The following is a 17,547-nucleotide window of genomic DNA, read 5'->3' on the forward strand; positions in this document are numbered from 1 at the left end:
GAACTTTACCCCATTTCAGGGTTTTTTCAATGAGTAATTGAGATTTACTTTTGAAATTGGAAATTTATAGGCAAAGATGCATGTTTTATGAGCATTATTTTCTCCAAATCCAAAGAAAAATCGTCATCTCAAACACATCAAGAGAGAATGTCTCATTGACATGGTCAAATCCGAGCAAGGTGTATTTGGCTTTTTCCTCATCTTTGGAACAACTTAAAAAAACAGAACAACTCAACCCAACCCAACTCAACTCAACTAAGCCTTTGTCCCAAACTAGTTAGGGTCTGCACCTTAAGAAACAGAGCCCAATGGAAAAATCCCACTTTACACCCATGCTACGTTGAAGAAACAGAGCCCAATGGACAAATCAAGCAGAAAAAAACTGACGAAAAAGTACTGGCAATGCAGATAAACCAAGTATGTTTGAATGAACGGTTCCACATGAATACACGTGCACAAGTTTTAACAAAGTCAAAATGGTTATAATAATGGGGCAATGATAAATTCGCACCCCTTTAAAGCGAATTGACGTTAAAAAGCGTTAAGTCTGCCGCATACCCTCCTTTAAAGAGGTGCGAATTATCCTAAAGTGGGGTGCGAATTTATCATCGCCTTAATAATGAGGACCTTCAAAGTATGTAGAAGAAAATTTTCATGTCCTACAAAGAAATAAATCCTCAACTTCTTATTTACAAATTTCCAGAAGTCTCAAATACTTTTTTTCTTCATTAAAGTCTTAAATACTCAATTTCTTTCTGTGCTAGAAAGTAAAAGGTATTTCGGAACAAACTTCTATTTCAAGTTTTCCTTGATATTATTTAATTTTACTTTTTTTCTAAAATGGCATTATTTAATTTTTAATTTTCTAGGTATTATTTAATTTTACTTAGAGAAACTTTAATTCTTTTTTATTTTTATTTTTTCTAGATAGATTTCTTTTTTAATTCATTAATAACTTTTTATAGGAAATATTTTGTTTTAAACAATTGATTTCAGAAATCCTTATAAATTTGAATGATTTCCTTTTGTTATTAAGCATAGTATGAATTCCATGGTACTCACATGTCTACATGCATTAGAAACTCCTTTTCCCAGATCAAAGAGGTTCTTTCTATTGCGCTTCTAATCTTTCAATAGTAAAGTCAATTACGTTTCAAGACAGAATCTGCACATACAGGAAGGTTTAATAGTCGGTTCGATTCTTGTTGACTAAAAGCTTACAAAGACAATGGCATTGCAGTGTATACAGACATTGGGGTGCAAAAGCAAAGGGGGAGAATTACCAGGATTTATTCATGCTTCTTTCCCCTGACATTACCCTTTGGGATTTTTCTGAGTACGCCGGAATCCAACCTCTGGTACTGGCGCTGGAACTGTCCGAGTGCATTATACACAAAGTTGTCGACTTGGTCTTCGTACCTCTCATACAGCACCGGCAGAGTGTGGGCAGCAACAAAGCCTGAATGAGACAAAAGATTCTCAATCATTAAGAATTTTCTGGTCACATGTTTGTATCTACTAAAAATGACTGACACTGCCCTGTGGTATATAAGAAAATCGAAGTTGTGTGTGAAATGTTTTGGTAAGGAAAAATACTCTAGGTTCGTCAAAATGTGAACAAAACATGTTGATTTTGCACGACTGTTGGTAATGGAAAGCTAGGGTTAAACGGACCTAAATCATGATAACCCTGATCATGAGGACTCAAACCTGAAACAGAACAATCCTAACACAGTAGCTTTGCCACTCAGCAAGGAGCGGATTGAGACAAACTATAGAAGAAAAAAAACCCTGGTATCAGGTCTTATTTACTTATTATTTCAGTCAAGATTACATTATGGTTGGTTTTTATTCGATCGGAGTGAACAAAACAACATTAAATTGTAACACAAATACACACTTCAGATATTTCAATGCATGGGGGAAAAACCACTTAAGCATTAATAAGACAACATATTCGGCATTGGAGAAAAAAAATCAAATAAGATTTATTTATTTTTAACTGACAAACTTCTAAAAAAGTCGTATATTTCTGCAACCTCACTTTGAAGATGTCGAAAATAACACCACTAATTACAAGAAAATGAGGCGACATATTTCTGTGTTCATGTGCATGCAGTGCCTCCAAGATGCAAGTGGGAAAATAGAATGCAAACAAACTAGTCAAACAAATGAAAGCATAACAGCAGAGCAACAAAGCTAAATTTCTCACCAATATACAGGACTGTGAGAAAATTGCACCAGCTCCCAATTATGGCGGCAACACACAGGCTTGTTACAATCTGAAAAAAGACACAAGGGTTAATAATTTGATCTGTTGAGATGTAAATAATGAAAGGAGTCACATTATTTATTTATTTTTTTAAAAAGGCTCACAGGAAGTTGAATATAAACATAGGGATTGCCTTCATGAGATTGAGGTTACCTCCATGTTAAAGCCATTTTTTTAATAAGAAGCCAAACATAATTAGTTCAGTTGAGTCTATGCAACCAAAACTTTTAAGAGATAAGCAACTGCAAGTAATACCAGCAAGCAGAGATAAAAACTAATAGCACGCCCAATTCATTGCATATTGAAATTAAATTTATCATCTTCAATTTTTTTTTTGAAAGATGCCATCTTCAAAATTATGGAACACATTTTTTTCGATCAGTCACCAACAGATACCTTTTCTAGTGAAATGTTCTTAGCTACTATATGCATGTGAGATGTTTGGTCAAGCGAAGACTGACCAACGGATGGACCATATCATGGATAGCATTTCGGTTTCGGTTTCGGTTGGCACAGAAACGGAAACATTTTGGTTTCAGTGGAAATCTTATAAAATCAAGGATATGTATGGAAACATGTGCAAATGAAGAAATTTTAAAATAAAACTTTGGGAAATGCTAGAATAAGCACAAATACATACTTAGAAACCATCACATAAGCAAGAAAGCCATCCATAACGGCTTAATCACATCGAACACCTAATGACATGCGCTGTCACAAATGTCTATAACAATAAAATCAATAAAGAAGTACAACGTGACGATGTATAAGAAAGTACAATGACCAGTCTCCCCTCCAAGGACCCCAACTCTATGTCAATACCACAAAGAGTTATGAGGTATTATTGGTCCATGCTGATCTGACATCCCATGCATAAGATACAGTTACTTTGTTGGTCATAGACGTTGCCTACCAAATATCATTCTCTAAATTAAAGAAATGCAAATCATAACATATTTCCATTTTTTTTTTTGTTACGACCATTTCGGTCGAATTTTGGGAATTTTGGCGGAAATAATGATGTGGAAGGAATTCATTGAGATTTCATTTTGGTGGGTATAGGAACAGAAACATTTCAGTTGTTTTAGGAAAATTTAAAACCATAAATGATCCCAAATATCTTCCTGGCTAGATAACACTAGCCCTCCAATCCATGACGTTGAATGTGAACCATCATCACATAAATCTTAACTGCACATTTGTAACTCATTGACTGTAAGTCTGTAAGGATAGCATCATCCAACCAGTAAGGGTTTTGGATCGTGAGCCATCCACAGTGTGGTTTATTCATTGGTGAGTCTCTTGTTGAGCAAACATGTGCCACATGTATGGCTAAGAAGCACCAAATAGGTAACTTAACTATTAGTAAGTAATCGAGAACACTAACACCCACCAACATATAGGATTACTGTTCATTTTAATCTTTAGTCAAGTCATCCAAAACTTTTCAAAGAGAAAATGTTACTCAGTTTTATTGATTGTTCGGTCAAGAATCAAGATGTAGAGAGTTAGACATCAGTCCAATGAGCCCAATCTTTTTTAGCGATTGATTTATTTTGTTTATTATTTTCTCCAGCATGTGCTAGTTAGATTTTTTTTTTCATGATAGAAGAAACCAGGCTCTACTCCTTTCTCCTTGTTACTTTTTTCCATTCAACATGTGATCTGACTCTTGCTGCTTCAAGGTCTTCGCATGTAAAATCATGGTAAACATTCGCTACTTTAGCTGTTTCATTATTTAGGTTAATGCACACTTAGGTGCCTACTACTCTAAGCATTGTTTAAAAAGAAGTTTTTGATTGACTCCATAGGGCCAAAGCTGACTCGACCCATTGAATCATCAATTGATGTAGTTCATCTTTCCAAACTTAAAATTTAACTGAAGATCCAAGGATTGATGGAAACAAAGGAAATCCGAGTGTTGGAACCCCCAAGTTTGGGCATAATAATAGGTCCTTCTACTTGATAGTACTTGAATCCTCCTCATAGTCCCATGTTTTTCAATGCTCTTTTAAGCCAAGTAGGTGTGGTCCATTGGGTTTTAAGTTTACGTGTTTTAAGTGATTTAATTTCATTAGAAGTAGGGTTAAAGAGGAAATTATTTTTATTTTTGTGAGAGTTAGGGATTTAAAATAGAAGTCAAGGTAAAAGTAAATAAGTACCACTTTGGAGTCAATTTTGGGCTGAATAAGAAGGGCTACTTTTTTTAGGTTTGTTTTCATCTTTAATGTTTCTGTGTAGGGTTTTGGAGGAAAAGGCTTTCAGTATTGAAGACTCTTGCTACTTGATCGCCACAAGGCTTTGGAAAACTAACATACAATTGTAATCCACGTAGGACAGATCTTCATTTATCAATTTCTGCGCTTGTATTTACTATTATCTATAAAAAAAAGTTAGTGGATGTAATATTTCTAGTGTTTAATCTTTACATGGTTTTGTTCAAGAAGTAGAGTTGGGTCATTCATGAAAATTATTGGTCAAACAGTACTTTCTGATTTTTAATACGCTTGCCATTGCTTGTGCTTGGAAATACAAATCAGTCTTGAAATCACAAAATTACAGCAGTAATTCAGTTCCAAACTTCCAATTATATAAAATTATAGCTGTTATTGGCCCTTAGATTGCTTTATATCATTTGGTATCAGAGAAATGCCTCCAAGAAGGGTATCAGATCATGAGACTAGTGAAGATGTGGAAGAAAATAAAACCCTTGATGATGTTAGGGAATTTACTTTTGGGGCATTTTTTAGATAAATAAGAAGGGTTACTTTATTTTTTTTATTTTTTTTGCCAGCTTTGAAATTTTCTGGTAGGGTTTTGGAGGAAGAGACTTCTAGGATTTAAGGCTCTTGTAACTTGATATCTACAAGGCTTTGGAAGAATAACTTACAGCTATATCAACCTAGGGCCAGTCTTCGTTTAACAATTCCTGCATGTGGATTTACTATTATACGGGCTGTAATATTTCTGTAGTTTACTTCAATCTTTGAATGGTTTTATTCAAGAAGTGGAGTTGGTTGTTCATGAAAATTATTGGACAAACAATACTCTCTAATTTTTGAGACTCTTGGTATTGTATTTGTGCTTGAAAATTCAAACAGGACCTGAAATCACAAAAACTTACAGCAGTAGATCAGTCCAATTATACAAAATTACAGATGTTACTAGTCCTCGATTTTGAGGATTTTGGATAAAAACAACGAATATTATCAGATTGTTCAACATCAGTTTTTTCTTGGGTAAGTTCTTGTCTGAGTACAAATTCTTAAACACTGGTCCTAAGAATCTGAAATTATTATTAGGCAATCCATTGGTCACCATTATCATGTGCTTGTTTGGTAGCAATAGTCCATTAATTTCCTTTTTTTGTGACGAAAAAGATCTGTGAATATGCAGAATAATTTTGGCAAGAACCATTGTTTTAAGAACAGAAAGTGTTATAGACATGACAAGGTAAAAAAAAGTGTTTCTGTTACTACGGTGAACTATTTCGTGGTCCAGCCTCATTCCTTTTGTGTGATTCTCATCAAAGGAATTGTGGAATGCATATTGACATGAATTCTCCCACAATGTGGAGATAATGAATGAGAACATCCTACATGAAAACAACTAATGCGAACAAAAGCTCATTTGATCAGAAGAAAATACCGCAAGAAATTGCTTCATGTTTTTTCCAGTCGCAGCATCTTGAAGAAATATCAAGAATCGATTAACTTCAGCGCCAACATTAACGGCTACATTGACAAACAGCTCCTTAGGCAAAACAAGGCGAGGCACTCGAGATGGGGACCTGTTGGCAGGGACCAATCACAACGATAGTCATGTTATTTGCATATCAGTTTTTGACATTAGAATGCATGAGAGCATGTCCCTTCTCAAAAAAAAATGCACGAGAGAATGTGTTTCAATCATGGTTTTAAATTTCAGCCGAAATACCGAAATTTCGGTAACTTTGGGATTTCGACCGGGACTGAAATTTAAAACCAAAACTGAAATTTCAATCTTTTGTTTCAATCACCTGTTCAGTAAGCCCGAAGCATTGGTCCAAACGAACAGCACAAGCATGCCAATAGCTAGTGCAGCACACACGAGAGTTATAAAATTATAATTTAGCCATTCAAAGAGCACCCACATAGCTGTTGCACCAAGCAAGACACTTGAAGAGATCTTCTTGTTCCTCCATAACAACATATCAGCAGCTACATACCCAATGAAAAGGAAAGGAATAAGGATGTGCAAAGATAAGTAGCTAATTACAGAGAGAAAATAAAGAATCTTACACTTTCCACCACCCAAAACTGCATGCAGAGGCTTCTGCCGTCCAAAGAGTCTATTCATCTGTACAGATAGAGAGTTCTTTTCCTCGAAAAACGATACAGATTTCTGCTTCGGGACACTATCAGCAATTGTTTCAATTATGTTGTTCAAAAGATTCTCTGCTTTAATCGCCATCTGCTCAGGAATTCTTTTATCTTCAAGAAAACCATGAAAATCCATTCTCAGAAAATGAAATCAATAGCACCAGACTCTGTATGGAACTGCCACTTCTCAACTCATTCTTTTACTAAAAGCTATTTGATTTTTTTACTACAAGCACAACGCTTCTCAAAAATATGATTGTATACTAAAAGCTATTTGAATTTTTTACTAAAAGCTATTCAACGAGGAAGATGCATCAATCTAACGCAGTACAAGAATCCAAATTAAAATCCATTGCTTGCACGTTAACCCGGTGATTTCGTATACCAATAGTAAAATGAAACAAAGTATACACAATAACAAGAAAATAAAACCTATAACAGATCAAAACCCCAATATTTCAGATATTTTAGCCCTTTAAGACCACTTCTTGCAGGAATTTCAGAAGCAAATGACAAAACATAGAAGAAAAAAAATCAAAGCTGTAGCAAACTCGAAGCCTAAGTCTTTCAGATGTTGTAGCAGGAATTTCAGATAAATGAGAAAAAAGAAGGCGAACGAGCACATCAAACAGCAGATTCCACATCATTCACTACATAAATCTAAACGCCGTGATACAACGAGAAACTCGAAGGTGTGATTCAGATGTTCTAGAAGGAATTTCAGATAATTGAGGAAAAAAGAAGGCGATCAAGTACATAAAACATCAGATTCAACATCATTTAGTACATAAATCTAAACACTGAGATACAATGAGAAACTCGAAGGTGTGATTCAGATGTTCAAGAAGGAATTTCAGATAAGTGAGAAAAAAAAGAAGGCGATCAAGTACATAAAACATCAGATTCAACATCATTTAGTACATAAATCTAAATGCTTTCGCATTCTTAACCTCATCAAGATCCATAGCTGCAGAAATTCCAAAAGTAAACGACAAAACGTAAAATAAGCCAAAAGATTTCATAGCATAAACTAAAATTAAGCTCAAAACCACCATACAACAAGAAAAATCAAAGCTATAGAAGATTAATACCAGAAATCTTTCAGATTTCACAGCAGAAACTCTTCAAATGGACAAGGAGGCGTAGGAATGAAAATACAAAAGGCTATAAAGCCCTAAATTTTCCAGATTTCTTTATTCTTTAAGAATGCTTCTTGAAAAGAAAAGAAAAGAACAAAGAACGAAAGAAAAAAAAGAGACAGAGAAGAAGAAGAAGCCTAACCAGTAGAAAGAATCTAGGGTTTGGTTTGGATCACAGCAAAGTAAGAATTGCTGATATTTTGGTTCTAAATTCCAAATCGAAGGACAGTGTGATAATTTTTCGTGCTCGTACGAATCACGGATAAAAAATGCCCGCCTCTCTAGAAAGGAGGGTGATTTTTATTTTTATTTTAAATATTAATTAAGGGAACTTATTTTCGCATGATGATATTTTCACCCTGCATACTTGCACACCCCGTTATAACGTGATCTGACATAAAGTTGCCCACTTTTCACATCAAATCAGGTAACAGGGGGTGTGCACATAATGCAGAGGGTGAAAATATCATCTCCATTATTTTCGCACTCCCTTGATTTTATAATGGAACTCCTTTCTTTGATTTGCACTTGCTTGACTGTGCCCCCATTGGGATTTGGGACTTACTAGCCAATTTCGCGGAAACACAATTCGCAGCTGGCTTTTTCATGTGAGAACAGAGACACAGAGTTGATTTTTTGGCAGATTTTGTCTTATTCAGTTGATTCATCTGAGGGGGCTGGTCTCACCATGGTTTTAAATTTCTACAGTCAATACTGAAATAGAAATGGGTGATAGCTGAGAGCTCGTTTGGATAACTCATGCCTTGTATTTGGATTTGGAATTGAGTTTTGAATACAAAATGAATAGATCTGATAGCTCATGTTGAGGAGACAGAGAGGAAAGGGGGTACTTCCTACTGCAGGAAGAGGCTGAGGAGCAAAGAGGGGGGAAAGGAAACTGCCTGTAAATTTCCAATTACTTATTTCCACAGCATATTAGGAAATTTGATTTATTTCACTGTCACTCACTGATTTGGAAATTCAAGGATTTGATCTAGATTCAAATCACAGCACAAAAAGGGACGCAAATCTGAAAAATCCAAATCAAAAATCTTCTTGGCATCCAAACGGGCCCTTACTTTATTTTGACTGAAATTTCAAAATACCCGAAACCTTACTTCATTTCCACCGAAATTTCGGTCCGATATTTAAGGAATTTCACCCAAAAAATTAGAAATTTATTCATTCTTTAATATTTTTCTCAAAATTTCAGCCAAAATTTGAAACCATGGTTTTCACATGCAAAAGCCAGCCACCAAATGGCTTTCGGAGAAATTTACAAAAATTCTTAATATTTTTTAGACAATACTAAATACGAGAATTGCCAACGAGGGACACACTTTCGAAAATTTGTGAACGAGGGGTTGATAAGTGATAACCCTGTTTTTTAGATTTTAATAGCCCCATTCAGAGGGTTGATAACCTCTTTTAGAGACTTGATAACCCCACTTGGTCCCTCTCTAACAAGTTTTCAAAAGTGCGCCCCGTTGGCAATTCTAGTATTTTGATGTCCCATTGGCAATTTTTCCTGCAGGCAAAGCACGTGGAGATGCTGAAAAAAGGAGTGGAAATATCATCAACACCAAAAGAGACTTTTATGGTTGGCATTATTCTGTGACTAGTGTACGAAAATGGCCCCGCTTACAATTATTTGTATCATTGCATGGTCCGATCATTTATTTTGCGTGATAAACGAAGTGATATATTCCCCTTCTCTACTTTCTTGGGACAGCCCCCTCTACTCAACTCAGCCTTTGTCTCAAATTAGAAAATTTTCATGAAGTGAAAGGAATCTATCTGGCTCTAATCCTGGCTCTAATTGGGTTCTTCTAGGTGAATCATTTTCTTCCCTTCTATCCTAAACAAGGTCATGTTCTCTGTTAAGTTCCTAGCTATTAAGTCTTTTCTCACTGTTTCTATCAAAGTTGTTTTCGGTCTGCCCCTCTAGTGTAAAATATGTTTTGAGTTAAAACTTATTGATAATTCATGATACTTCATGATTGAATATATTTTTTAGAAACTAGATCATAATCTATAACATCTCAATGAGTTGACTCGCAACTTAGCCAGAAACAATGAGTGAAGCTCGAAAACTTAACGGGTTGACTCGTAACTTAGCCAAATCAATCGACTTAGATTAAAACCTGATCCAATTTTAACTCGCGTGAGTTTGTATTATTTGTATTTTCTTATGCTTTACGTGGGGTTAGTTAGTGCATAGTAGTCCGTATGTGTTTTAGTGTAATGGCCATTAGTTGTGGCCAATGTGTTTAGGGTAGTGGGAGTCTGTTACTTGTGATGTGTCTTGTTAGTAGGTAAGTGTACTTGTAATGTGGCACTCCCTCTTTCTTGTATTTATGTAGTAGTAATTCAATGAAAATAGGAGAATAAGAAAGAATTCTACAGCAAAGGAAACTTTATAGGAGAGTCATGGTTCCTGTCAATTTGAGCCATTAGGAGGTCCGGTTGCCTCGAATCAACCTCTTTCCCCTCATTTCTATTTTCTTTTTATTTATTTTCGTTATGGCCGATTAGGCACGTAACAATTTGATCTTTAACTCTAAAGATCAATCAAGTAAGTAAACTCAAAGCAATTTATAGCATCTAGTGAAAAGGGATGCTTCCTAATTAAGTTCGAGTTGATTTAGAATCATGGTACCAAAACTCGAAATTTCGGATTTCGATGGTGACCAAAACCGAAATTCACCGAAATTCTGAATTTCGCCAATTACCAAATTTCGGATTTTTATTGCCATTTTTTCAATAAATAAAAATTGGTACAAAATTTCGGCCGAAATTTTGTTTTAGTGCCATTTTTTTAATAAATAAAAATTGCTACGAAATTTCGGAATTTCTCGGTCCGAAATTTTGGAATTTCGACGGTTAATACCAAATTTCGGTTTCCTGTGGGGTCCGAAATGGTTACCGAAACCGAAATTTTAAACCATGTTTAGAATTAACCGTTAGTTAGCAATAGGCCCAGCACATGGCGACTAACCGATCAAGTGATAGCAGATGATGGTACGATAATTGTCCGGAATTGAATTGGACTTCACCCATCTGATCCTTGTCCTACGATAATTGACAATCGGTTTTGATTATTATACACATGCCACCTGCACAACGGAGAACGATAGGTTACGATTGCACCCGATTCGGGAGTTTGGTTAGAATTTTTCTAATTAAATTTGTATTCTATTTTTCTCATTCCGTTTAAGGGGGAATCAGGATAGGAACCGGAATCAATCGAATCGCAGTGTAGAATGCATAGAGACAAATGAAAAAGCAACATAATGGGGTGCCGCTCGGACCAATAAAAAGTCCTAAAACTTTATCCCATAAAAAATCTCCCCTTTCAATGATAATGATATCCACACCCACATCCAAAATCCAAAACCAAACCATTTTCCTTCACTCAATATAGACCCCACTTCATCACCTTCCAATACATGCACATACTGACAAGCACACTTCAAGGTGTTTAATCTGTAGAGAAATCAAAGAGGGAAAAAAAAACAGAGAAGAGTAAGAAACAGTAAAGGAGAGATGGCATCCACTGCTTGTTTCCTCCATCACCATGCACTTTCCACACCCTCTAGGATCTCATCGCAGCGCCACGAGTCAAACATCAAGCCCTCCCAATTGATATGCAAAGCCCAAAAGCTTTCCAGCCAGGATGAAGAGAGCAATGCCGCAGTTTCGCGCCGATTGGCTCTAACCGTGCTCATCGGTGCTGCAGCCATTGGCACAAAGGTCTCACCCGCCGATGCTGCATTTGGCGAAGCCGGTAATTTCTCCAATTCAATTACTAAAACATTAATAATTATGTTCTTATCCTTTTATACTTTTTAAATTAGTTTCTATAGATTTAGGCTCTGTTCGTTTCAGATTTTGACAACCGATTGTGAGTTCCAACCAGATTATTGGACTCAAAGTTAAACGAACAGGGCCTAGATCTTGAGTCTAATAATCGGTTTGGAACTCACTGTCAAAATCTAAAACGAACAGGGCGTAGATAACTGCTCGCCCAATAAATGGACCCAAAAACTATAAATGATTTATCTGCATCACATGTTTTAATATTGGCACTCTCCTCATCACTTGAAGGTTGTAATAATTCTCAACAGAGAATTGTTATAAGCACTCCCTTGTCATAATAAATGACATTATTCTCCTTGTTTACTTTTATAATTTGCTTTCAGCTGGCTATTATCATTATTCAAAAGCTATTATTTTCCAGTCAAAAAAGTGTTTAATAAATTGAGGAATGCCAATAATTTTAAGGATTGGCTATCCTACTAGCATGACCTTATCTTGAAATTATCTCGTCTGTTGTTCACCAATTTTGTTCTATTTTTATCCAAAAACAAAGGTGGACGTAGGATAGCAAGCCTACCCAGGATGAAATGAACCCTTGCTATTATCCTCAAGGAGAACAACCTGAATTGAGAATGTGTTAGATAAAGTGAGGAGTTTTATTATAAGAGCATGGGATCAAATATGCCAAAGTGCCATTATTAGTTAACAAAATACCTTGATTTGATGCAGCTAATGTTTTTGGAAAGCCAAAGACAAACACAGAGTTCATGGCCTACAGTGGAGATGGATTCAAACTGTCGATACCATCGAAATGGAACCCGAGCAAGGAGGTTGAGTTCCCTGGGCAGGTGTTAAGATACGAAGATAACTTGGACACCACCAGCAATCTGTCTGTCATGATCGCCCCCACCACCAAGAAATCCATCACTGATTACGAATCTCCCGAGAATTTTCTTTCTGAAGTAATTCTATTTTTTCTTATTTTTTTTGTTTTATCTCTTACCTCGTGTTTGGGATCAAAGAGTTGTTAGTGATTTTGCATTTTCAAAATCATGTATATTACATGTTTTAGTGTTTTGGAAAATATTTTATCAAAAGCGTTTGGGAAAAAGAAAATGTTTTCTTGGAAATATTTGCTTTTACAAAAGGATGTAGAAGTGTAGTTGAAAAGATAGTCCCGTACCGGATGAGAGAAAAGAAAGAGAAGGGCTTATAAAGTACTACCTTTTCTAACTCTTGTTGATTGCACATTGGGTTGGACCCGCGGGACGGTGCAACGCACCGTTCGCACACGCGCACGCGCGCGCGCGGCATGGGTAATGGGCTATAGGGCTCATAGTGACGCTTTATTGGCGCTTAATTGGTAGTCTTATGTATGCTATGACTTGTACTAGGCCATACATAGCATATGCTGTAGGTAAACTTAGTAGGTTTACCAGTAATCCTAGTTTTTCTCATTGGAATGCAGTCTATAGAGTTTTAAAATATTTAAAGAAAACTATAGACTATGGTTTATGTTATAGTGGGTATCCAACTGTAATAGAAGGATACTCTGATGCTAGTTGGATAACTGAGCGTATAGACCATTTATCAACCAGTGGGTGGATTTTCACCCTTGGTGGGAGAGCAGTCTCCTGGGCCTCTAAGAAACAGACATGCATAACAACTTCAACTATGGAAGCAGAGTTTATAGCTCTGGCAGCATGCTGTAAAGAGGCGGAATGGCTTCGGAATTTGTTATTGGAAATTCCGTTATGGTCTAAACCAATGCCATCGATTTATGTTCATTGTGATAGTCAGGTCACACTATCAAGGGCATATAATCATGTTTATAATGGTAAGTCCAGACATATAGGACTTAGACATAGTGCTATAAGAGAGTTACTTACTAATGGAGTAGTAACTATTGATTTTGTAAGATCAAGCCAAAACTTGGCCGATCCATTCACTAAAGCTCTTGCAAGAGATCTGGTGTGTAAAACATCATTAGGGATGGGGTTAAAGCCATTAACCAATAGTCACCAATGATGGAACATCAACTCAACACTTGAATAAACATCAAGTCTTGAGTTCAATGAGTCCAAGTACATCATATGGAGTGATTGTAAGCACTATAATCTGTATTATTTGTCATCCCAAGGTAAAGTGCTTGGTACCTGTAATGTTTAAAAGGAGAAGGCTGAGTATTTAAACTCTTAATAGGCTTATAACATAGTGTTGGAGTGTTTTAGTTACAGGGGCACTCTTGATAAGCCTACCTATGTGAGTGTGGAAGTGGTGCCGCTTCCTATGAGACCTGGCTAGTCTCTAGAGCGCTCATGAAACCAAGATATAGACACAAGGCCAGTACATGTGTCGGTTTTAGAAATTGCCCAAAGAGGTGAAATCTTGTGTGTGAGACGTATCCGGTTAACCAAATAGAATAGCTAGTTCAAAGATACGTCTACTATGCAATTCTGGTTAACTTTGATATGTCCTCACTAAGTGAAGGTTCAAATCGAGAGATACCTTCATCTATGCATAAGATTTCCAAGCCTGATGAGAAAATTTTCTTTGATTTTGAAAATGGTGGGGGATTGTTAGTGATTTTGCATTTTCAAAATCATGTATATTACATGTTTTAGTGTTTTGGAAAATATTTTATCAAAAGCGTTTGGGAAAAAGAAAATGTTTTCTTGGAAATATTTACTTTTACAAAAGGATGTAGAAGTGTAGTTGAAAAGATAGTCCCGTACCGAATGAGAGAAAAGAAAGAGAAGGGCTTATAAAGCACTACCTTTTATAACTCTTGTTGATTGCACATTGGGTTGAACCCATGGTTGGACCCGCGGGACGGTGCAACGCACTGTTCGCACACGCGCACGCGCGGCGTGGGCAATGGGCTATAGGGCGCATAGTGGCGCTTTATTGGCGCTTTTTTAGGCGCACTTTGCACTTCGCACGTACGCTCAAGCCGAATGGTTCAGTTGGGTTGGGCTTCGGTTCGGGCCTAACGGTCGGCCCAACGGGCCCATGACTCCAACAGTCATGTGCCAAGGGGGTGCGATCCACACCATAGATGGTTGATCTAACGATGACTAGGTTGGAGAGAGGTTTTACTCAAACCAACAGTCACCTCTAGAATCGATCAGGACCATTCAATATCAATGGGTGCGATCTAACGGTCAGATTTCAAACATTCTGGAAAGGTGCCCTGTAGAGGTGTTTTTCACACTGAAAAGACACCAGATGGTCTATAAAAATGTGCAAACTTCAGTCATTTCAGATAGAAATCGAATTGGCAATTCTGACAGACTTTACACTCTCTTCTACACTCCTACAAGAATCCCCAAGTATTTCTACATACTGTTTTTCTTTTGTTTACTGTTCTAGATACTGTTTTTCTGCAGAAACAGAATCTTCTAAGGCTTGAAATTTCGGAAGGGCATTTCGGGTTTGATTCCGCTAGTGCTACGCGTCATCAAACATTAGTAGGGCTTCCCTACTAGGCTTCATTGTATCTTGGAGGCAATTCGCAGATCCCCTTTGCACACTACTAGTGGGGGCGAATCTTGTCTTAAGGAAAGTGATATCACGCCTTGAAGCAACAAGTTTCTGTTTTCTATCATCAACAGTACCCTCAACAAATTTTTCAAACAAGAGTCGCACCTACGGGTGCAACTCAGGTTGGGTTCGAGTTGATTGCATTTTTTTTATAGCAAAAGCTCAACCCGACCAGACCCAATGGATATCTGCGAAATGCCTTTTGTGATGGACATTAGAAAATCCCAAAAAAAAAATCAGTAAAAAACATAAACACAAAAAAATGCCTTAAAATATTGTCATTAACAAAATTTAGTAGGGATGAAGTTGGAAAGTTGGCCAAAAAAACGCGTTTAATATGTTTAAAACGCATTTTTAAAGCATTTTTCTCCTTAGTTTTAAATGGCGACGCGTTTTACTAACCATGGTTGCAACCATTAGGTCAAAAGTTTGATCCCAACTTCACAAGGAAAGAAAGAAGAAGAAAATACTAATCTTTAATGTGTGATAATCTACAGGTGGATTATTTGCTAGGGAAGCAAACTTTCTCTGGCAAAACCGATTCTGAGGTAAGTTAAGATCATGTCACAAGACAACTATTTTATTACACCACTCTTCGGTGTATGGACAGTCATGCACTATCCAGCCTAGAAACCTGTCATTTCTCTTTATGGCTGTGTATACACCATATAATGGTGTATTTCAATGCACCTAATCACTTATCATATCCAATTACTCCAAGGGCCCTTTTGAGTGCCATGATAGTCTGTGACTTGTAGTATCATTTCTAAATTTGAAATTTGATTAGGGTGGTTTCGACTCTGGCGCTGTGGCCACTGCTAACATATTGGAAACCTCGACTCCGGTCATCGGCGGGAAACAATACTATTTTGTCTCTGTTTTGACGAGGACTGCCGACGGAGATGAAGGCGGTAAACATCAACTGATTACGGCCACAGTATCCGATGGAAAGCTTTACATCTGCAAGGCGCAAGCCGGGGATAAGAGATGGTTCAAGGGAGCTAGGAAGTTTGTAGAGAGCGCAGTAAGTTCCTTCAATGTCGCTTGATAAGAAAATGTGGGTCTGATTTGTCTTAAGGTAAATGAGTAAAATGCTATTAGGACAGCCATTTTCAGGGTGAGAAGATGTGTTGATGTGAGAGATTTGGTTAGAGAATGAGGTATGGGATTTAAAGATCTCTAAATACATTAAGACCCGTTAGTAATGAGTTCCAAGTTGGGAAATCTCTACTTTTTGTATGTGTTGATGTTGTGACTTATGTGGACTCTATTTTAGATCAAGCTTTTTCATCATTAGATTTGTTGATACATAAATGAAAACAAGATAACATATTTCAAACTCAGAGTTTAATTAGATTCATTACACAAAACCAAGACATATATAACAGATGCAACTTCATATGGACTACAACTTTTTTAAAGGGACTACAACTACCCATCTACAAGAAAGCAAATATAAGTTAAAGCAAAACCCACATAACATGATCCAAAGAACACAACTACCCATCTACAAGAAAGCATAACATGATCCAAGGAACACAACTACCCATCTACAAGAAAGCAAATAGAAGTTCAAGCAAAACCCACATGGCATGATCCAAAGAACCATGTTCAAGGGAATGATAGCCTCTCAACCTTGTAGTGGTGGAGCAGAAAAGAAGGGAATAGCAGGGATTTGAAAAGGAGGGAAGGGAGGAAAGTTGGGGATTGTAGGCATTAGAGGAAGGGCAGGCATCACAAAGGGAGGTGCAAATGGGATTGGAGGAAGAGGAGGAAGAGGAGGAAAAGTGAACTCACCAAGGTTCAATCTAGTCTTGCTAAACATAACCATGCCTCTTCCTCCATTTCTGTTCTCCAAGTTGCTAGTTCCCAACCTGGTTTCTTTCAGTTGGCGAGCATCAGTAGCAGTGAAGAAAACAAGGTTGCCAAGCAAAAGTAGGAGAAATACGAAATTGGGTATGGCAGAAAATTGAGAAGCCATGGGTAAAATTCTCAGGAGAGAGAACTTGCATGCAAAGAAGTTGTTTTTAGGATCAATGGAAAGGGTGGTATTTATAAAGAAAAAATCGGTTAATGAGGGCCTCCAAGCTTGGTTTGGATATGCCTTCTCTCAGTTTTTTATGGTGGAGAAATTGGGCAGGGCTTGGAAAGTTGTGCCATGCATTAGAGAGCTAAAAAAAATGAGGAATTTAATGTAAGTTGAAATGAGTGCCAACTTTAAGCTCTTTTAATCCAGGCTAATAAATGTGGGAGTTTAGTTAATTACAACTAAAGTCATTCTACTCATTCTGGACATCATAAATTTGTTGCACCAGGGCTTGTGATACTTGAGAAAGGGAAATGATGTTTCCACGCTATTTTCAGCAAAACACAAAACAAAAAGGAGGTGAAGATGCTAGGATAGAGTGGAAAT

General features: G+C 36.9%; 2 protein-coding genes across 5 annotated transcripts; one reads left to right on the forward strand and one right to left on the reverse strand.

Moving 5' to 3' along the window:
- Window positions 1-1,055: 1,055 nt before the first annotated feature.
- LOC143892508 (Reticulon family protein) lies at window positions 1,056-8,121 on the reverse strand. 3 transcript variants are annotated; one of them, XM_077397167.1, is made up of 7 exons: window positions 7,915-8,121; window positions 6,553-6,744; window positions 6,291-6,471; window positions 5,921-6,062; window positions 2,213-2,282; window positions 1,284-1,459; window positions 1,056-1,165 (listed from the first exon to the last, which is right to left on the reverse strand). In XM_077397167.1, exons 2-6 carry the CDS (start codon window positions 6,722-6,724, stop codon window positions 1,290-1,292), a joined length of 735 nt encoding a protein of 244 aa, XP_077253282.1. In that variant the 5' UTR covers window positions 6,725-6,744; window positions 7,915-8,121; the 3' UTR covers window positions 1,056-1,165; window positions 1,284-1,289. The 3 variants fall into 3 exon arrangements, with proteins under 3 accessions (XP_077253282.1, XP_077253280.1, XP_077253281.1); XM_077397165.1 differs by having other exon boundaries at window positions 1,095-1,459; window positions 7,915-8,119; XM_077397166.1 differs by lacking the exon at window positions 7,915-8,121 and adding an exon at window positions 7,725-7,882 and having other exon boundaries at window positions 1,095-1,459.
- A 3,103-nt stretch (window positions 8,122-11,224) lies between these two features.
- Window positions 11,225-16,427, forward strand: LOC143892509 (oxygen-evolving enhancer protein 2-1, chloroplastic-like). Of its 2 annotated transcripts, XM_077397169.1 has the most exons (4): window positions 11,228-11,559; window positions 12,321-12,553; window positions 15,632-15,682; window positions 15,922-16,427. In XM_077397169.1, the coding sequence occupies exons 1-4, from the start codon at window positions 11,319-11,321 to the stop codon at window positions 16,180-16,182; spliced, it is 786 nt and encodes a 261-aa protein (XP_077253284.1). In that variant the 5' UTR covers window positions 11,228-11,318; the 3' UTR covers window positions 16,183-16,427. The 2 variants fall into 2 exon arrangements, with proteins under 2 accessions (XP_077253285.1, XP_077253284.1); XM_077397170.1 differs by lacking the exons at window positions 15,632-15,682; window positions 15,922-16,427 and adding an exon at window positions 15,229-15,594 and having other exon boundaries at window positions 11,225-11,559; window positions 12,321-12,610.
- The last annotated feature ends 1,120 nt before the right edge of the window (window positions 16,428-17,547 follow it).

Source organism: Tasmannia lanceolata, unplaced genomic scaffold (assembly GCF_043159265.1).
Source record: "Tasmannia lanceolata isolate RefF3 unplaced genomic scaffold, GAP_Taslan_0.1 ptg000015l, whole genome shotgun sequence".
Lineage (NCBI taxonomy): Eukaryota > Viridiplantae > Streptophyta > Magnoliopsida > Canellales > Winteraceae > Tasmannia > Tasmannia lanceolata.